This window comes from Brachycentrus maculatus, unplaced genomic scaffold, assembly GCF_059751285.1.
Source record: "Brachycentrus maculatus isolate JH-2025_06_01 unplaced genomic scaffold, ASM5975128v1 h1tg000266l, whole genome shotgun sequence".
In the NCBI taxonomy this organism is placed as follows: domain Eukaryota; kingdom Metazoa; phylum Arthropoda; class Insecta; order Trichoptera; family Brachycentridae; genus Brachycentrus; species Brachycentrus maculatus.
In genome coordinates, this window is record NW_028281017.1 from 1377569 (window position 1) to 1400940 (window position 23372).

Genomic DNA, 23372 nt, shown 5'->3' on the forward strand with positions numbered 1-23372 from the left:
ATATATATATATATATATATATATATAATACATATATATATTTATATATACCTATATATATATACATACATACATACATGTAATTTTATTTGATTTTTGAAATTGAAAAATGCGCTTGGATAATTAAATATTAAAATAATTTTATGGTTTTTTCATCGCTCATTTAAACGAATCAAATTACGAAAATAATTTAAATTTATATTTTTGTTTTTTGTTATGAAATTAAATCAAAAAAAATTTTTTTTTTATTATAAAAAATAATTGAATAAAACATCAATGTAAATTTTTTATAGCCTATTTTAATGAATTCAGTATTTCTCTCTAAATATATTATTAGTCTATCTAAATACTATTAACATGCATTAAAATTTAATGTTTATGATATTTAATATAATAAAACTATCTTAATTTCTTAATTACAGGAAAAATAATATTTTTCTTAATTTATCTACTAGTTATACTACAATCCTAAAAAAATATATATCATAATAAAAAGAATGTTTACTTTTACCTAGCTACCTACATATAATTGTTCAAAAATTATTGTAAAACTATATGTAAAAATTTTTTTAATTGTTTTATATACTTTATATAAATTGAATAAACTTTATACAAATTGCTTATATTAAAAATACTGTATGTATATAAAATTTACTAAGATCATGAACATGTCTTTTTTTCTTCAAAAATGGTAAATGTATAAGAAAGTCGCATCTTTAACAAAATTTGTTTGATGGCAATCTTAACAAAAATAATATAGAAAAATATTACGTCTAAAATTAAACTAATTAGTGCATTGTTGATTCGCTATTTGTACTTTTTTCCAGGAAAGATAATATTACCACTAAATTGCAATCGAGTACATACAAATATGTTCAGATTCCTCTCCTGTACCTATTATTATGTATTCCCTTCACAAGGCATTAGTGACCTTGAAGAGGCTGATATAATAGTGTGATCCTCTCAAATAATAGTAGGGGTCTTAGAGAGACTCTTTAGTGGAGTGTGGTCTTATTTGAAGATAGTAGTGACCTTGTGGAAGCATATGTATGTGGCCCTCTCAAAGGACAGTTGTGATGTTAAGATCCCTATTAAGATAGCAGTGTCCTTTAATAGGGTTAAATTAGGGTGTGGTCCTGTATTGGGATAACAGTAATATTGTAGAAGCTTATATTAAAGGGTGGCCCTCTCAAAAGATAGTAGTGACCTTGAAGAGACTCCCATATTGGAGTATGCTCCTGTGCTGAGATAACAGTGACCTTGAAGAGGATTATATTAGAGTGTGGTCCTATCACAGGATAGTAGTGGCCCTGAAGAGGCTTCATACCGGACCGTGGTCCTATATCAAAACAGCAGTGACCTTTGAGAGGCTTATATTAGAGTGTGGTCCTATCACAGGATAGTAATGACCTTCGAGAGGCTCCATACCGGACTGTGGTCCTATATCAAAACAGCAGTGACCTTTAAGAGGCTTATATTAGAGTGTGGAGGCCTCACAGGATAGTAGTGGTGTTGAAGGGACACCACAGCAGAGTGTGGTCCTATATCAAGACCTTGAAGAGGCTTAGAATGTGGAGGGCTCATAAGATAGTAGTAGCGTTGAAGAGATACCACAGCGGAGTGTGGTGTCTCTTCAAGACAACAGAGACCTTAAAGAGGCTTATATTAGAGTGTGCCCTATCACAGGAGAGTAGTGGCCTTGAAGAGGCTCTGGAGTGGAGTGTGGCGGAGGGTAGCCCTCTCACGGGACGGCGGCGGCCTTGAAGAGATTGAGTATGTGGAAGTAGCCCCCGTTCTGCGCGTAGTCCACCGGAGTGAGCCCGAACGCGTCCTGCTGGGAGGGGGAGAGCCCCTCGGCTAGTAGGAACTCCGCCGTCTTCTCCTGGCCCAATAGTGCAGCCTAAAGCCGGAACAAAATAGCTGTTGTAAAATATATAAATTTAAATACACATGCAAATTTTTCAGGAGTAAATATTTTGTACAATTTTCAGGAAATTGATCAAATTAAAGAAAAGTTATTAAAACCCCACAATCTGAAATGATTCTCTGAAAAGTAAGAGGCTTGTGTTTGACATTTCTAGGATCCCAAGGAATCTATTCTAACCCTAGAATGAGGGTTAAAATAGGTTCCTAACCACCATTAGGTGCGAATGCACCCAATGGTGCATAGGGCACTGCATCATATAAACGTTATCGGAGTTATCTTGATCGTTTACACATGAAGAAAAGGTAATCAGCTCCGCTTCAGGTACCAGTCCAAGGTAATATATTGAATAAATGTTACAGTGAAATAATCATTTGTATTTATTTTACCCCCCTTGGGAATCGAACCCAGGACCTCCAGAACGGTAGCCGAGCGTGCTGTAGTAAAGTGCCTTCCCCGCTTTCTTTGATGCCTTCACCGATTTCTTTAATGGGACGCAACAGACACAGGACGTGAGTCACACATACACAGACTGGATTCTCCGTTAAGGCTAGCTCGTGGAGCTTTCCCCTGAACTCTTCATGTCCAGACACTAGTTGGACCAAATAATGGGAAGCAACAGACACGGGACGTGAGTCCCACATACACAGCCCGGATTGGATTGTCCACTAACTCACCATGTGCAGGGCCGTGCGTCCCGCGCAGTCGGTGGCCGCCAGGTCGGCGCCGGCACGCAGGTAGAGCCGCAGGCGCGCCAGCAGCCCGCGGCCGGCCGCCGCCAGCACCTCCTGCGCCGCGCGCTCCGCGTCCGCGCCGCCCAGGTGCGCGCCGCACCGCGCCAGCGTCTCCACGGCCGCCGGCTGCTCGCAGTGGATGGCGTCCATCAGGGCCGTGTTGCCGTACCTGGAACCCCACATACTATGCCTTCAAAAAGTTACTCGCCGATTGGAATACTATAGTGGATGGTGTCTATCAGGGCCGTGTTCCCGTACCTGTTACCCGACACACTCATGCCTACAAAAAGTTACTCGCTTATTCGACATATCGCTCACTTCTTTCAACAACGACATTTTTAAAAAATCGTAAATTAAAAGCGTATTTTCGGAATGCCCAGAAAATGTTCTATATCCCAGCAAAAGCGGCATATTTTTTACTTCATATTTACCCGCTACAGGGCAGAAAGTGTTGTTTTTGCATTTTGAAGAAATGGTATTGTTTAATTATTTTTTTAAATAATAAATTAAATAATACTAAATATTTTTCAAATGTTGAAAAACCTTCAGGTTTTACCTAAAAAAATCTGTTGCATAGTAAAAAGTTCAATAATTGGCTTGATATTTATTTTTAATACATTTCTTTATATTTTTAAACTTTAAAAACGATCTTCTGAAAAATCAAGTTTTTTTATAAATGACGTTCTTGAAAGGAGTGAGCGATATATCAGTGTATTTCTTCAGTGTCTGGAATGGCGTATAATGTTTCCAAGATAAATATTTCATTTCTTTAACATCATTGCAACATGATTGGGGTGCAAAGTTAGTTCGCCTCCCCGTGGTGCACCGTAGATAACGCTAAATATACTAACGCACTGGTCGCCAGACAATACATGGCGCACATCGAAACGAAACAATAAGAAAAGAAAATACGAATAATCGAGCAGTAAAATACGGAACGATACCGAAACGATTGAGAATATTGATACTGATGAATATTGACGATTGAATATTGATAGAAACCTTAGCATCCCAGGGATTACTTTACTTGACTTAATGCCAGGTTTGAGTAAGCTTAACATGTAAAAATGTTGCCATTTCATTTAATGAACGATTTTTTTTCCCTTTTTCAAGAAACTACAGTGATTAAATAAATATACCATTTTTCCCGGAAAAATCCAACGATCCGAATCATTAATTATCGTAATGGAATCCGCTTCCTATTAATTCAAATAATTGGAGTTCCTACCTGTCCTTGGAGTGAACATTTGCTCCGCTGTGAAGCAGCCTCTCTATGACGGGAATCTCTCCCAAGCAGGCGGCCACGTGGAGAGCAGATCTGCCGTCGAAGTTGGAGGAGCATACATCAGCACCAAAGTCTGCATAAATTTTAAACAAATTATTCATCACATCTGGGTCACCTATTTCGTGGAGAGAAATTTCACCTTCTTCCGTATACCAGCAAACGTAGTGATCATGGTGGTGGTTTAACAAACTTGCATTTATTTAGATTGGCAGTGACAGGGACATTGAAAGCTATTAAATAAGTAAATCACATCACAGTAAAATCGGGATACAATTTTGTCAATAGTTTTCGCAAGTTAGTTCGTAAACTAGTAAGAAGAAGCTATCAGGAAATCTAGTTGGTTCTGTATCAGGTCCGTGAATGCGGTGGGGAGCTTTCAATGTATAGCGTAAAAGGAATTGAATTCTGACCTAGGAGAGTGTCGACAAGGTCCGGCCTGGAGTGCACAGCGGCGTACGTGAGCAGCGACGGCAGCACACTCTCGGCGGACACCGCGGCAGCCTCCTTGGCGCTCGCGGCGCCGACGCACCTGCCCACGGCGTCTATTACAGAGAAGTCCTGCAAACGAAAAGTGGACATCATATTCTAAACCGGTAGTCATCGAACTCCGACCAAATGGTACCGCGTCATCCAAAGCGTTATCTTTCTTCGGCGTTCTGGATTCGGGAAGTCGTGATGGAATACCCTGAGATTACCATCACGATCACGGCACTTAAATTCCAACTGCCGTTTTCGACATCCCATCTGTGTGAAGCAAGGATTTCGGTAGTAACAGCAACAAAAACATAACAACGGAATAAACCAGACATAAGCAGCACACTTCAGGTGTTCTTCTTCTCATTCAACTCCTATTGGAAGTTGGCGACCATCTCCTTAAACTCTACACGATCCTCTACACAACCTGATGAGGGTTGCTGCCTCCGGTATTCCAAACCACTGTCGAAGATTTTTAAGTCATGATATTCTTTTACGCCCTGAGCCCCGTCTGCCCTCTACCTTTCCCTCTAAGGTTTTACTATCTCATATTACCCTCAGATTACCCAACTGACTGGAGGAAATGGAAAGAAGGGTAAGAGGCCTTTATCAAGCAGTGAAGGACAGGCGGCTTATTAAAAAGAAGAAGACCCTCAGATGGACCCATCTCGTCGCAAAGAAAGAAGCTCCTGAGCTACTGAGAACCCTGGTTATTCATTTAGCGTTCTAGTGAGTTGTTAAATCACTTTATACTCATTTTATTCTAAAGGCAAAATTTATCAACCGTTCACCGATCCGCCGCGATAAAAAGGTTAAAGACCACTGTTCTTAACTTCTTACGGCTTTCGCAAAAAATAGTGGTAGTTTCAAAATGAAATGCTCACCATGGCTTTGGTTTTTCCATTTGATAATTCTCCTCGAATACTGGTTTCCATCACCTAAAACGAAATTTCTTAATTAATTCAACATGAACTACAACTAATTCAATACCTTCGTAGGATTTTTATACATAAATATTTATTTTACCATGCACTTTTGTATATTTGAAGGATACAGCTGGTAAAGTGCCATGTCAAAGATGTATGATGTATGCAAGGAAAGTCATTTGTCATGAATGTTGACAAATCCAAAATCATGGTTTTTGAAAGAGATGAATGAAGATCTGGGGGTTAATGGGTAGATGATTTCGTTTATTTGGAAAGTATAATTTATAGGGATGAAAAGATTGATAAAGATATACAAAGAAGAGTGAATGCTGGAAACAGAGTGAAAATTGAACTGAAATCAGTTATTGCCAATTAAAACCTGACAGCGAAAACTAAACTAGCAGTAGGTACACAATGGAGTCCTGCTTCTGACCCTAATGTATGGAAATGAAACATGGAGTTGGTAAAATAAGGGTAAAAGTAGACTGAATGTAGTAGAAATGCATTCAGTTTATCTTCTTCTTCCTTCTAATCAGAGAATTAAATATTATGACATTCTCTTTTGCTTTAAAAAACAGGTAAGGATTTTTCAACATACCATACACTTCGTCTTAAAGTCCCACTCGTCTTTAGATAGGACATACGACAATTTAGTAAGGGCTGCTTCCGGGGTCATATCAAATCCAGATACTATACCACACTCGGAAACAAACTGAAAAAAAGAAATATATTTCAATTCAAATATAAAAGTGACATGTACATAATTATTAAAATACGTGTCATAAAGACTGACAAGCGTTCTGACGCACCTGTCCAGTTTTGTATAGAGTCTTGACGCTTCCTCTCGAGCATTGAGTGATGTTTACAATGAGAACTCCTCTGTCCACGGCACCTTTGAGCGCTTCGTGAATATCCTTCCTGTTCGAAGGGATATTACCAGCTCCATAAGTCTCTAGGACGATTCCTGAACAAACAAACAAAAAGACCTGACATGGATAAATTGAGACGGTACGGTTGCTAAAATAACAATAAAAAACAGAAAGTGAATGAGACTGATATTGGAGATGTTAAAAAAAGACAAGTTGTTATTTATATCAGACACTGGATTATTCGATCAGCTATACTTTCAAATCTATTGAGTTTCAACCAACCTAATCTATTGAGATCAAAGACCATTGCATAAATACTAGTTCCAAAAATTAATGCAATATGGATGTTCAACAATAACACCTACTCTAGGCAACTAGAAACTGCTGAAATGCGAATGCTTAGGTGGTCAACTGGAGTGCCTTAGAGACAAAATAAAAAGTTCACGAATTCGTGAAAACCTGGTGTAACAGATATTAATAGTAACGTAGAAGAAAGACAATTGAGATGGTATAGGCACATAGGACGCAGAGAAACTGGTCATATTATGAACAAGGCAATCGCCGTGGATCTTCCTCGAATGACATCTAGAGGAAGACAAAAAATCATGGATATAAATCACCGTTGATTGGTGGCTGAAGATAACAAACTGGTGTTAAACAAAAGTGGTGTCCTAAGTACAGGATTGTCGGTAGCATGTGAGTTTTAAATTACCCTTGATTGGTGGCTGAAGATAACAAAATGGTATGAAACAAAAGTGGTGTCCTAAATACAGGATTGTAGGTACCTTATGAGTTATAAATTACCCTTGAGTGGTGGCTGAAGATAAAAAAACTGGTGTTAAACAAAAGTGGTGTCCTAACTACAGGATTGTCGTTAGCATGTGAGTTTTAAATTACCCTTGATTGGAGGCTGCAGATAAGCCCTGATGGCTGCCCCGGTTATGCTGGGGAACACGCGCACAGGAGCCACATCCCTGACCAGCTTGGTGTGCGCCCGGAAGGCCTGGATGGCGGAAGGCCGGAACACCGCGCGACCATCCATCTGCAGACTCAACCCGGATACGGCTAGCGGATCGCAGTTAGGAGAGTTGAAGGCGTCGAAGTTGTCAGCGGACACTTTGGACGTCCTGTAAATTAAAAACGTATTCATGTTTATACGTCGAGGAACGCAGCGCAAAATATCAATTACTACCACAGAGGCAAAATTTTAAAAATTACAAATTATGATAATTAACCCTAAATTATGAACTATCGTAAAAATTACGACGGCAAAAAGACGAATCCGTAAATTACCGAAAAAAAAATTGTGAATTTAAAAATTGACATATTTTAGTGTTGGCGTTTAACGCGTTAATCGCAAAGAATATTACTTTTACTTTTAAAATAATATAAGTTTTTGATTATTTTATTTATTCTTGTTTCATTTCCATGTTGTATTTTTAATGTTTTGTTGTATAAAATATGAAAGTGTGTAATTTGAAATCAGTAATTGGCCTCATTATCGGCTCCTTATATTGTATATTTATATTATTTTTGTTAATGGCTGTTGATTTCCAATAAATAAATTAATGTAAAATATAATTGTATGATAAAATACAAACAATAAATTATGTGGGACCAACCTGTTTCCTCTGAACAGCTTGTTTCCAAAAAATAAAGTCACTTCAGGAATATCCAGCGTGCTGGCTATGATCAGCGCCGATACGAAATTGTCAGCTCCGTCACTGCGAGGTTCAAATATTGGGATCTGTGCAAAAGATGGTAACCGATTTAGTCCTAGATCACGGTAATTGTTTCCTATTTTGTGCCTATCAATATACTATCGTAAAATGTACGACGATACCAAAAACTCGCTTTTTTACTTCAGTTCATTTTACATTTAATACAAACTAATATTTATACTTCATTTAACATAATATATAATATAATTACATCTTCTTACAATAAACATAACATTTATTTTTTTAATTCATTCAGACTTTTTTCATTCTTCATACATTCAGGCATCTCATAATCATTTTAAACCCTCAATATATAATTGAATTAAATTTATTAAATTTTTATTTTTTAATGGCAGTCTTATTTTATCCTTATTTCTAGTTACATATTTACGATTTTTTTATTATTATTTGAACTACCTTATTAATATTTTTTTGACATTATATTGTCCAAAACGTTTTAATACAAAAATAGGCAAAATATAAATCAGTCTCTTTTTTATAGGTATCCAATTGAGTTTTCGCATTTTTTTTATTATTTTTATATTTCTTTTCTTTGGCACTATTCTTATGGCTTTATTTTGATGTATTTCTAATTTATTTAAATTTCCTTCATTGGCTAAATATAATACTGTGGAGCAGTATCCAAATGCGGAATAATTATTCTTGATATACGAATCCTGCAAAACCAAAAACGTTAACGAAAAACATTTAAAAAAATAAAAGCAACATATTTTTTGAGAAATTTATATAAAACACGAACATGAAATATCGGCAAAAAAAATCAGTTACACGATAGTTGTCACTACATTCTTCACACTGTTGCCTCGGTGCTCCCCGCAGATTGGATATCCGTCGTAAATTTTACGAATGCCCCGTTATATAAGGTTAGAAACTATTACCACTCCTTTTTAAACTAAATTTGTGGTAAGTAGAAAACTAACCTGAGATCCAGTTACCACGACCGGTTTACCAAGATTTTCCAACATGAAGGAGAGTGCTGATGCTGTATAAGACATGGTGTCTGTGCCGTGAAGGACCACAAATCCATCAAAATGGGTGTAGTTTTGCTGAAAAAAAAATATACACAATATATAATATATACAAAAAATTATACAAAAACCTTCAGATTTTATAATATTACTGTTTTTATTTTGCATGTAATTTCAATCCAATATGAATGTTATATAATGGGTGGTATGGTGAACTTAAGCCAACCAAATGGTAGGTCGTAAGCCCTGGAATGCTCGGACTTCCATCTTCCCTTCGTTTAAACACAATTTGAGGTTAATACTGTGAAAATTTAAAAAAATAACTTTATTTTTTTTTCTTTTTTGCTTTCCTTCCTTACCTTTCCTTCGTGTATTAACGATCATGATAACACTGCGTATAAACGCATATGAACATATAAATGCTGCCGTGCCCTATGCACCATCGGGGTGCGGATAAGGGTTTGAAGTAAAATGAAGAAAAAGAACCCCACCGACAAGACACATAAGGTGGCTTGGTGGGTCTCTGCAAAGAAATATGTTTTTTAATTATTATTTATTTGGCAAATATATTAATTAGAGCTTGGCTGAGTGTAGCTAGCAAATAATAGAAATTGTTTCAGTCAAATATTTCTTTAGACACGATCGTCCAATATATTGGCCATACATAAGGCGTGACCCTATCATAAAAATCGCATTTAAAAAAATCTTTATTGTGATAAACACTCAAATGAGATATCGCTCACTCCTTTCAACAACGTCATATATCAAAAATCAACAATTTTCAGTTGTGCATGATTCGGAATGCCCAGAAAATGTACTATATCCCAGCAAAAGCGGCATATTTTTAACTTAATATTTACCCGCTACAGGGCAGAAAGTGTCGTTTTTGCATTTCGAAGAAAACGTATTGTTTAATTATTTTTTAAAATACACTAAATATTTTTCACATATAGAAAAACATTCAGATTTTACCTAAAAAGATCTGTTGCACAATAAAAAAGACATTTTTAATACATTTTATTATGTTTTTAAACTTTAAAAACGATCTCCGGAAAAATCAAGGTTTTTTATATATGACGTTGTTGAAAGAAGTGAGCGACATGTAATCATTCTTTAAATTAACACTCACTCGCGAACGCTCGCATCGGAAAAACAATTTGATTTACCCCACTTAGAGGTATAATGAAAAAAGTAAGCACGCTTCGTGTTTCAATTTACTTCGACAGCTATAATAATAATGTATGACATTCGAAATGGTCCTAATAGATAGAGATCGAGTACATTGTCCACCTCGGTCTCGGTTGACGCAGGCGCCGAAGCATTTGATCTCACACACCTCTATAAACAATCCGAGCGGAGGAAAAACGTTTTACGTCATGCTTTTACGTATTCACCGCTGTCCCGATATTGCAATCACAAACTGCGATATAAATAAAGCATACATGGTGTTTTGCCATGATATCTTCTTCATCTTCTTCCTTCTTATAGAGTATCGGATCTTTTTGTGATATGGACTGAAGCCCTCTGAAGCGATGGCTTCAGAGGTCTTCCAGATGTTCTTCTTCGATCTGGATTCCTTTCCAATTGCTATTCATAGTCTATTTTCGTGCTTCGTGCTATTGATACGGGCATTCTGAAATCCTCTTCGCTGTCTTCCCCATCTGACTATATCATCCGTACTAAACGCTATCCGAATTTCCGTGTTTCTTATTCGGTCTCATAACGTGTTTCCGGTTTTGGAGTATGTATACATATATATATATATATATATATATATATATATATATATATATATATATATATATATATATATATATATATATATATATATATATATATATATATATATATATATATATATATATATATATATATATATATATATATATATAAATATGTATATATATATATATATATATATATATATATATATATATATATATATATATATATATATATATATATATATATACATATATATATATATATATATATATATATATATATATATATATATATATATATATATATATATATATATATATATATATATATATATATATATATATATATATATATCCATACTCCTTGATGTCCTCATTTCTGAGTTCTTAGAAGAGATTTGGAAGGTAGAGAGAATAGAACGCCATATCACTCTGTCTTTGCAAAACAATCTCCGCCTTTTTCACATTCATGCATCTCCTCATACATTCTTCTTCTTCAAACCCTCATTCGCATCCGGTGTATAGGGCACTGCATCATAAACGCAGTATTTTCTTAATTCTTAACACATAAGGGAAAGGTCCCTCCGCTTCAGACAATAATATTTATTTAATATAACCAGTCAATATTTATTTAATATAACCAGTCCATGGTTATATTAAATAAATATTGACTGAAAAAAAAAACACTTTATTTGACCCCCCCTGGGAATCGAACACGGGACCTCCAGTATGGTAGCCGAGCGTGTCGGCCATTACACTACGGAGGCGGACGTACATATATTACATACGCGCCGATTATTCTGACTCCTGACCTTACGACGCCCAAGTACTTAAAATACTTGATCGGGTCAAATATTCCCCAGTCTTTTTCTGCTTCCATTTCCAACTACATTCGCCTCATATATTTGTTTTCCATTCTTTTTTTATATCACCATTCGAAGATCTATCATATATAGAAGAAGAATATGTAAGTCTGGGTATTTACAATGTACTGTCATAAGATGGTTTATGTGATCACTTTATACACTTACAACATTCACCATTTTGCCCACGATAGAACTCGTACCTACCTACGTTCAGTTAGAGTAAAATAATACATACTTTATACAGGAATACAATCAATTCTGTCATTTGTTCTAGTTCATTCCATTTTTATTCAATAAAACACTATGTCTTCTATATGTGTGTATGTATGCGTCATCAACGCATATGTAATTGGCGGGAATCAGGAACATGACCATTTTATTAAAAAACATAAGTGGGTACCTACACATACATACACATACAGAAATAGAATATCAAACGTGACTATTTCATTATCACGATATAAAATATAGGAGTATGCTTTTTCAAAAATAAAACTTACATTAAGGGATATTCGCAAAACAGAATTCATTCCACCGGAGACAACCGGTCGCATGTCTGTTCAAGCCCGATTTTTTTTAATTCCTAAAATGATAAAGCTAAACGCATTTAAACCATGAAATTTTGTATTAATTGTTATTATTATTTTCTATTATTTTTTGTTTGTAAATAAAAATAAAACTTGACACTGGCAGAAACATCCTTTCACTGGGTGACTGCCAAATAAATCATTTAAAAAAATTAAGTATTTTGTTTATTTTTTTATGATATATATATATATATATATATATATATATATATATATATATATATATATATATATATATATATATATATATATATATATATATATATATATATATATATATATATATATATATATATATATATATATATATATATATATATATATATATATATATATATATATATATATATATATATATATATATATATATATATAAATATATATATATATATATATATATATATATATATAAATATTTATATATATATTTATATATATATTTTTTTTTAAACCCTTATCCGCACCCCAATGATGCATAGGGCACTGCGTCATATAAACGCAGTGTTATCTTGATCGTTTACACATGAAGGAAAGGTGATCAGCCCTCCGCTTCAGGTACCAGTCCAGGGTAATATTGAATAAATATGACAGTGAAAAAATCACTTATATTTATTTTACCCCCCTTGGGAATCGAACCCGGGACCTCCAGAACGGTAGCCGAGCGTGCTGACCATTACACTACGGAGGCGGACAAAAATAAATATAAATAAAAATATATTTTTTAACTCCTTACCTTTCAATAACACTCTTCTTTTCTAAATCATTTAATTATTTCGAAGGAAAACTTTTTTGTGTTTTGAGAAAAAAATCAAGTACGTACAATGTTACCTGGGTTTAGAGAAAATTAAGTTGCAACTTTATCTAAATCCAGGTAAGATTTTACGTAAATGATTTTATACTCGTTTTTGTATTGAAAAAATACGTTTTTCTTCGAAATAATTATATGGTTTTGAAAATGAAACAGTTTTTGATAGGTTTTAACAGTTTAAAAAAAGCATTAAAACACTTTTTCCATATATATTCTAAAAAACAAATAAATATCCTATTAATATATTATTAAATTAAAACCAATATTTTTAGCTTTTCCACTTTTTTTATTTGACCAGCGACCGGGTTTCGTCGTTACCGACATCATCAGACTGGTAACGTCCAGTCTGATGATGTCGGTAACGACGAAACCCGGTCGCTGGTCAAATAAAAAAAGTGGTTACCGACATCATCAGACTGGTAACGACCAGTCTGATGATGTCGGTAACAACGAAACCCGGTCGCTGGTCAAATAAAAAAAGTGGAAAAGCTAAAAATATTGGTTTTAATCTAATAATATATTAAAAATGCAATTCCATCACGAAGTGTCAGTGGATAATATAAATCTATTAAATATCCTATTTACATTTTTTTATATGACCAGCCCGAAGTTTGGCTGAACGCATTCTGATTTGAACGCTCGAGACAAGCTTGAGATCTAATCCTTAAGTGATCAAATACCCAGACATCCATACTTTTCTTCATCTTTGTTGAGATGTCAAAAATGTAAAATGACTCTTAAGCAGAAAGACCCAGATTTCCGAACAAGTATTTGGACACACTCAAAATGATATAGACACGTTTATCATTTAAAATAAGTATGGTTATATATTGAAAAAGATATTGGCAGGTGAGTGATAATGATTTTCATACACCTGCGACCGGGTGGCGAAATTGTGCAACGGGCCATTGCAATTTAGTGCAACCTTATACAATTTATATCAATGTCAAACGTAATCATATGTAATCATTTTATCAAGTACGTACTAGCTGAGAAATAAAATTTTACGATATGCAATCAGCCTGCGTTATAAGTACTATGAAAAAAAAATATTAAAAAATTATAAAATTTTATTTTCATATTATTTTTGGAATAATGTTTCAAAATTGGTTCATATACATATATAGAACTTTTAAGAATTTGAGTAGTGTGGTTGTCAATAATGGGTAGAATTGGTGAATGTTACACGTGTGTAAAGTGATCACTTAAACCAGACTAAGACGGTCGTCAGCCCCGTAAATGCCCAGACTTCCATATTCTTCTACATCTTTGATGAGATGTCAAAAAAAATAAAATAAAATAAAATATATATATATATATATATATATATATATATATATATATATATATATATATATATATATATATATATATATATATATATATATATATATATATATATATATATATATATATATATATATATATATATATATATATATATATATATATATATATATATATATATATATATATATATATATATATATATATATACATATATATGGTTTAGACACGTGGAACGTATAAGTGAGGAAAGAACGGTTAAACAAATTGATGAGGCAAATGTAGTAGAGAAAGACCGAGAAAAACTTCAGGCACGATCAGGTATGTCAAATACTTGAAAGCGGTCAGGTTAGAAATCAAAATAATCGGCGGGAATGTATGAGGAGATACACGAACGTGTAAGAGGTGAATAATGTTTGCGAAGACAAGAGTGGTGTGGCGTTCTATTCCCTCTGCCTACCCTTGCGGGGAAGCGGCGTGATGGTTAGTTAGTCGGTTAGTTTTAAATACTTAATTAGGGTGGGAATTCGCGCAAAAAAAACAAAGTATAAGCTGCATAAAAAAATTAAAAAACCATGGTTTCAGGCGTTTTCCAGTGCATAAAATAATCCAGGTTCAGATCTTGCATACAAATAAAAGTGTCTCTGCTAAATAAAATCTTTCTTAATCCAATTATAGACGTCTATTGTGAACTCAATCATGGAACGTCATGAGATCATATATACGGTATGTAAAATTTGAGTAGTGTGGTTGTCAATAATGGGTAAAATGATGAATCTTACACGTGTGTAAATGAATTGCTTAACAAGCCTATGACGGGTCTTAATCCGTGTGAATATGGAGTGTGTATTTGATTACGCATTTTTATCGATTGTTGCGCAATCCTGAAATTATCCGGAGCATTGGTCTGTATGTTCCAGATAGTTACCTAAGACAGCGTCGGCATAGATAGTTTCACATTCCTATACACAGGACCAACCTGCCAATGGTTATGCCTGTGGGAAGAACTACCGCTATGCTGAACAATATCGCATTGGATATTGATCTGTTCCATGTGTCTGAAGGAGTTTTCCGAAGCGGGTTTCTTCTACACCTTTAGCAATAGTTCAGGCATATTTTCGATTTTTGTATGTATTTTAATGTTTACGCTTTAATTTTTTTAGTTTGTAATGTATGTGTTAATTGAAAATAAATTAATTGAAATTGAAACACCCAGATTCCCATATTCTTTTTCATCCATGTTGAGATGTCATTACATGTTTTGTTTGCTATCACAAATATGTTCTTTGAATTGAATTGTATTTCTCGTCGTCCAAGCAAATTCACCGGGAGGAAGTCAATATAAGGTGGGCGGTTCCATATGTGCACAGGTGTACCTGCGTGTATTCATCAACCCGTTGTCAACTCGGAATCGCGTGCAATATAGATTCCATTAAACAAATAGCTACATACTTCAATATCTCTAGCAATCTTGATCCAGTCATCGATGGACATGTTTGAGGAGTCTGTCAGCGGCTCCCATTCATCAATTTTGTACAGTATCCTCCTTCCGTGATGTTCAATATCTAAAAATGTTTATATTCATAATAAAAACAAATAAAAAAAAACATATTTTATACAGCGCCATATCGCTCACTCCTTTCAAGAACGTCATAAATAAAAAAACTTGATTTTTCTGGAGATCGTTTTTAAAGTTTAAAAATATAATACAATGTATTAAAAATAAATATCAAGCCACTTTTTCAACTTTTTACTACGCAACAGATCTTTTTAGGTAAAACCTGAAGGTTTTTTCTCTATTTGAAAAATATTTATTGTATTTAAAAAAATTATTAAAAATACCTTTTCTTCAAAATGCAAAAACAACTCTTTCTGCCCTATAGCGGGTAAATATTAAGTTAAAAATATGCCTCTTTTGCTGGGATATAGTACATTTTCTGGGCATTCCGAAAACATGCACAACTGAAAATTTACGATTTTTGATTTATGACATTCTTGAAAGGAGTGAGCGATATATGTAAGTAAATTTGGGAAGCAATTAAACTTTATATACCATAATATGTGGGCTGTTCAATTAAGGTCCAGTATTCGTTAAGTCGCAACTTAATTTTCTCTAAATCCGGGTAACATTTTACGTAATTGGTTTTTTTTAAATAGAAATGCAATTTTTTGATTGAAAAAATAAGTTTTTCTTCGAAATAATCATAAAGTTTTGAAAAGAAAAGAGTTAATGAAAGGTAAGGAGTTAAAAAAAAAATTCTATATGTATAAAAAAATCCAATATACCTACATTTTTTTTAAAAATGTATATTAAGTTTTGTAATAATGTGGAAATTTTTCGGAATCTTCCAAATAACTTTTAAGATGTGTTATGATCAACAACAAAAAATCCATACATGTACTTTTGTTTTATTATGATCGCCAATATTTCTATTTTATACTATTTTATTTTCGTGAGGCAAAGCTAATAATTATTAAGAATAGCTACCGCATTGTAGCAGACTGGGTCCGAACCGAGAAAATCCTGCGCAGAGTCGGCGACACTATTACCACGGGACCACAACCCGACATATTTACTTGCAAAAAAAAACAATGGCCTATACATTATACCTGGGCTAATGGAATAGCGCAAACGCATACCCTAAATACGGTAACTGAAACATTATATACGCCCCAACTATTTATGGACCCTTAAAAAATGCAAGGTAGGTACAATACGAAATATGTTATAATACCCCGGAAGTGCATATTCTAGTCAACAGATGAGAAACAGACAAGGTCGTTTTTAGTAACTACGAGACACAACTAGGCAGAATTTTTAAAACAAAATTAGAAAGACTTGTTTTAATAGACTTTTGTCGGACGCATTGGAATTTGTATAATCCTTTGTAACGTTCTAACGTTTTAACTAAGATAGATATTGAATTGTTGCTACGCATCCACTGAATATTTTTTTTAATGACCAAAATGGCGGGTAATCAATTTTCTCATACTACAGGAAGTTTAGTTATTGTTTTTTTTTCCGGTAGGTGATGGTGCTAATCAAACAGCAAACCCGATGGTCCGACATTTGATTCTAAGTAAGATTCAATTGTTTCTTCTGACTAAAAACATGTTTTATTTTAATCTGTGTTGGGAACAGGGAGGACAAACTAGTGTGGGCCAATCAGGAACTTCTCAGCATTTGCTCATTGCTGAGAGAAAACCACGTAAAACTCCTCAAAAGAAGTCCGGCCTTCCGTTTCACTAGAAGAGGGTTCGGCATTTTGTGTCCTAGCTTGGTTTATGGTACCAATTTCCTTCACAATTTTTATCATATATGATACCACCTCTTTGAGATATACGAGATTGGGCGGGGATCAGGACCGTCGAGGCACTGTTTAGAACTTCTTAAGACAAGGGGACAATTACTCTCAAATGATAGCCTAGGTACGTCAGAGAGACCCAAAAATACTAAAGAAGAAGATACATATTATGTCTGTTGTTTAATACATTATTGTTTATTTAATAATTATAATGATGGGAAAAATAGCGGCCAGACTATGGAATAAATTACCTCTTCTTATAATAAATGCACCTTCTCTAATAACTTTCAAGAAACGTTTGAGACAATACTATATATCATTAGAATCCTAACTGTCCATCAAACATCCTCCCTTAATTTTTCCCTCTACCTCCTTCCCTAAACATTCTTTTTTCTTTGCCTTTCATATTATCATCAATTTGTAATTTATGGTTTTTTTTATGTTTAAGTAGTTCTTACTACCCTCTGATTGCAAACAGCTATATACTTATATGTTTATGGTACCAAACATTTTGACCAATAGAAGTCTACATAAAACTAGTCTGTTTTTGGTTGGAAGATATTGCTTTTTAATAAAAATATAAAAAAAAGGTCGTGTCTCTTTGGTATCCCTGTTTATTATTTACCAAGGTGATATGTTTGGGTTTGTTTGGATGTTAGTATAGTGTGTGCTATTTTAGGTATATTGCGCTTTGTGTTCCTAGTTAAACTGTTCCATGGGCTAGTTTGTCTTTCCTACGTGATCGCCAACGTTGGGGGTACCTAACTAGGCACATGAAGAAAAAGAATAATTAAGACGACAGTACATACCTGGCAATACGAGGGTGGACTCCCAGGTCGGTTCTCCTATCATGACAGCCGCGTACTCCGCGTCATGCATCTGGGGGAGGGCTCTAACCCTTTGTGCTAACACACCTGATGCAGGAGCCAAAGCTGAACAATAAAATACAGTAATTCATCAGACCTTGTGACATCGAAAAAAAAACAATCACATGACTTACAACTATTCAAAAACTTCAATGCTAGGGCGAGTGTTTTTGCCTATAATTTTCACTCATGAATTACATGACATTATAGTAACTTTAAACATAAAGAGTGAATCCACTCACGAGTAGGCATAGGCTAAGAAACTTATAAAGTTGAAGCCTGAGTAGGGACATGATAAGAGGTGTTGCATAAGCCATAGCTAGATTTTATAGTCACTTGGACGTTAGGCGATTTGAAAAAAAATAATGCCCTAAAGTTGTTCACCGACTGTTTTGACATTTTGGCACAACGTACATACGTATCTTGTAGATAAGTAAAAAAGTATAATCATATTACTTTTTGGCATCTCAACATGGATGAAGAAGAATATGTAAGTCTGGGCATTTCCGGGGATTGCGACCGTCAGAGGCTGGTTAAAGTGATCACTTTACACACGTGTAACATTCACCAATTCTACCCATAATTGACAACCACACTAATCAAATTCTAGGAAGTTATAGAACTTCAGTTATTATTAAGTATATCGTAGTCGCAAAGGAAAAAATGACCAACTAACAAAACGTAAAATGTTCAAGAGGGACATTTAAGTCACTTTTGCTTGGCAAGAAAATAAACATTAATGCAGTTAGTCATTTTTAACAAGTCAATATATTATATTTCCAAGTTTAAAATCCTTTGGGATTTTTTTAGGGCAATATTAAGCTAGAAAGATATCAAATAGTCAATCATCACGTTTTTGTAAACAAATGCACTTGGTCACTTTTTCCTGTATGACTACGATATATGATCCAATATTTTAAATCATTTTTCAAGAATCACTAGGATTTTCACTAGTGACATCTATTGTCCTTTGATTAATGTGAGTTTGGCCTTAAATGAATGCGACCCTCACCTCCGGTGTTGTCTCTCAGCATGCCGATAGTCCCCCCGGTGTAGATGACCAGCACCCTGGTCTCTCCGGCGCGCACCTGCTGGATGCCATCGTCCTCTATGCTGTGGTTGCTCCTGACGCTGCTCTGCCGGACCTTCCTCTTGAGGGCTTCCACGTCCAGCCCGTTACGAGCCGCCACTGCGATCCCGTTAGCGTGTTTCGGAGACCCGTTCATTGCGAATGTCCAATACCTTTGGGACCCTAAAGACGCGCGAAAAAAAAATTATAATAATAATAATAATAATACCCTTATCCGCACCCCAATGGTGCATAGGGCACTGCGTCATATAAACGCAGTGTTATCTTGATCGTTTACACATGAAGGAAAGGTGATCAGCCCTCCGCTTCAGGTACCAGTCCAGGGTAATATATTGAAAAAATATTACAGTGAAAAAATCACTAATATTTATTTGACCCCCCTGGGAATCGAACCCGGGACCTCCAGAATATATATATATATATATATATATATATATATATATATATATATATATATATATATATATATATATATATATATTATCGATATTATCGATAAAATTAAGAAAGGTGAATCGAGATGGTTTGGAATAAGTGAGGAAAGAACGGTAAAGCAGAGGAAGACCGAGAAAAACTTGTCACGGTCAAGAATGCCAAATACTTGAAATAAATTAAATAAATTGAAATAATGTATTTTCTTATCTCCACCAATAAGAGATGTGTATTTTAGTGTTACTGAGGGAAATTTTTAAATATATATATATATATATATATATATATATATATATATATATATATATATATATATATATATATATATATATATATATATATATATATATATATATATATATATATATATATATACATATATTGCTATATATATATATATTTATATATATATATATATATATATATATATATATATATATATATATATATATATATATATATATATATATATATATTTATATATATATATATATATATATATATATATATATATATATATATATATATATATATATATATATATATATATATATATATATATATATATATATATATATATATATATATATATATATATATATATATATATATACGTGTATGTACTCGTAACTATTGTATATACATTTCATTAGTACCAATTCAAATCGATCTCAAATTTCCTAATCGTATAAATGGAAATAAATGTAACATATTTGAATACCTAATGAATGCATTATGTAGTAAATATGTAACAAGAAATAAAAAAGGCTAAAAAGACATATTAAGATATTTCGTTAGTTCAGTAACCTACTTCTTAATTCATGATTTCTTAACGCGGTATTTAAATCTCAAAACAAACCATTGTGTAAAACTATTTTCAGTTATTTCAGTTTTCAGTTCGCTCTCGTTTCAGTCCCCCGCGCGTATATATTAATGGTTTCGTTAACCTCATTAACTGAAACATCATTTTCATGAATTATCTTTTATTTACACAAAAATAATTATATCGGGGCACTTACGAACTCAGCGTGTTTATCAAAAAGGTTGTAGCAAACATCACAAGTACCAATTTATATACATAATATTATGACACTTAGAATGCGACTCAAAAAGCCGAAATTAAAACCAATATTCCAAATAAAACCTTATATAGTGTATTACTTAGAAGCGTAAATTACTTAAAATTTATGTTTTAATGAACAAATTAGCAAAAAATCGATGTTTTTATTCATAATTTTAGACATGAACACCGGCATCACTAAACTTACATCAAATCAATATTATGCGCAAACGTGAATGAAAACAATCCTTATTTTAAATAATTAATCAGTTAGATACCTATTAAAAATTAGTAATAATAATAAAATAGGAAATCTTTCATGTTACTCTTTAAAAAACGCCATAAATCAGTAAATATTTACATAACCCCAAAATTTAAATGAAATTTCGTAATTGAAACAAATAATCATAACCAAAGCCGAGGAATTCATAAAAAGAATTTCCTTTTTTTTAATAGCGCACTTTTCACATTGTGAAGTTCCTACTTAATTTTACGAAATAATTCAGGTACCTTTTATTCACAGAGCGTTCGTACAACCGGAACGACCGCGCAGCCCCGCCACGTGCGATATACTAAAGCAAAAAGAAGCAGTGTAAAAGTATAAATATAACTTCACTTTGCCAATAGAAGCACCCAGTCTCTATAGAATTCTGCGTGCAGAATAATAATATTGTCCAAACCCCGCGTCACAAATCAATAAATTTGTTCTAAACAAATGTTATTTTAACTTGTTTGTAAACGCTGACGGACAACGTCATTACTTGGTGATAATTTTCCTTCATTTTAAACCATACACAATGCTTACGTATGATATTAGCAGCCCTTTAGGTTGACACAGATACTGTTTAAAGTGATAAATGGCGAATGAAACGAGTAATAAATCTTGTTTATTGTTTAAAAATAGCAACCTAATGTTTCCTTAAATGATTTATTGGGTTTTAATATTTACTCCCGCAAATAATGTATTTAATTAAATCATTTGTACTAATCGCTTATTTCTTGAGAATCGTGACAAAACCTTTAAATATTACAAACAAATAATACTACAAACAAATGCTATCTCGTGGTTATATTATTATTACAAATTACTCAAATAAATAAATAATATCTCTTATTACGCTAAGGTGTTATATTTATTTAAGTATCTTAACGATCACAATACAAATAATGGAAATTTGATAATAGGACTTAGTTTAGAAAAATGAACAGCCTGCTTATAAATTCATACAAAACAAAACTTCTGAATTAAGTAATTATGACTTCAAAGGCTACGGTTGGCATTATTCTTATGTATATATTTTTATTAAAGGAATAACCCGTAGAGCCTCTATTTTAGAGGCTTGTGTGCAGTTAAGATAGTAAGCATAGGGAAGGTAAATGTGAAAAATATATCACAAACACTCTAACTAAATGGAAACCAAATGACGACCAAATGAAAGTCAATCTCTATTGAATATTTGGCTAATATATCCAAAATTAAACACGGTTATTGGATTGAATTCTACTTTGATTTACATATATGATATTATCAAACACTATCAATTAGTGTTCATTATAATGGATATATTACCCAACAATTCAATGAAACTCTCCAAACTGTCTGCAGTTACAATAAATTTATTGAATTTATTTTGCTCTTGGCGGGAATCGAACCCGCGACGCCAGTTTCACAGTCAAGCGTCTTCCCAACTACGCCACGACGCCTGTCATCATACACACATTTACAATTTCAAATTTGAAAAAGATATCTTCTCCGAGTTTCCCGTGCCGAGGGCACATTTTACAAAAGTTTTTTTCATAAAATTATTTGATTAGAGATTTGTCTAACATGAGTCGTGCAATTATGTATGACAAGGCCGACAATACGATATATTTCAAATCTACCCAACTCCCATTATCCAATTATGAATATCTTTTTAATACATAGTTTCGTTCTTTAATGACTTTATGGATAATGGAAGCACGTTTTACAGCTTTAGTGCGTAATATTCTTTTGACCAAACGAGTAGTGTGTTTGATTTTGTTTAATGTTTTTCTATGTAAATTGTTGTTCTTGTGGTTTATTTTCAAATAGTGTGATTTGCGTGTGTTGTTGAAAGCTGCATCCTTGTAATATATATTATCAATTCCCAAGTCACACAAGCTAGTACAAATACGGATATACGGTAACCTCGATTTTCCTAGCTATTGTTGCTATTCCCCTATTTTCTATCAAAAAAAATTTCTCCGTTTCTTTTGCCGTAAAGCGTTAATGTCCTTTACTTTCAATTCCTTCGCGATTGGCATCTCGGCTGTCCAAACTCAAAACACAGTAAGGGACATTTTTTGTAGTACGTTTTTTTTTGCATTTTTGGACTAAGCAGATTCTACTTAGTTCAAAAATGCAAAAAAAAATGTACTACAAAAAAAATCCCTTACTGTGTTT

At 33.5% G+C, this 23372-nt stretch overlaps 1 protein-coding gene across 5 annotated transcripts; it reads right to left on the reverse strand.

Annotated features, from left to right (window-relative positions):
* Positions 1-318: 318 nt before the first annotated feature.
* LOC148305673 (uncharacterized) lies at positions 319-21581 on the reverse strand. 5 transcript variants are annotated; one of them, XM_088266319.1, is made up of 15 exons: positions 21226-21358; positions 20747-20842; positions 19378-19617; positions 18309-18431; positions 15647-15759; positions 8875-9000; positions 7835-7959; positions 7110-7339; positions 6153-6307; positions 5942-6055; positions 5302-5355; positions 4354-4501; positions 3887-4016; positions 2602-2827; positions 319-1900 (listed from the first exon to the last, which is right to left on the reverse strand). In XM_088266319.1, the coding sequence occupies exons 3-15, from the start codon at positions 19589-19591 to the stop codon at positions 1742-1744; spliced, it is 1917 nt and encodes a 638-aa protein (XP_088122445.1). In that variant the 5' UTR covers positions 19592-19617; positions 20747-20842; positions 21226-21358; the 3' UTR covers positions 319-1741. The 5 variants fall into 5 exon arrangements, with proteins under 5 accessions (XP_088122445.1, XP_088122444.1, XP_088122443.1 ...); XM_088266318.1 differs by having other exon boundaries at positions 20699-20842; XM_088266317.1 differs by lacking the exons at positions 20747-20842; positions 21226-21358 and adding an exon at positions 21458-21581.
* Between the last annotated feature and the right edge of the window lie 1791 nt (positions 21582-23372).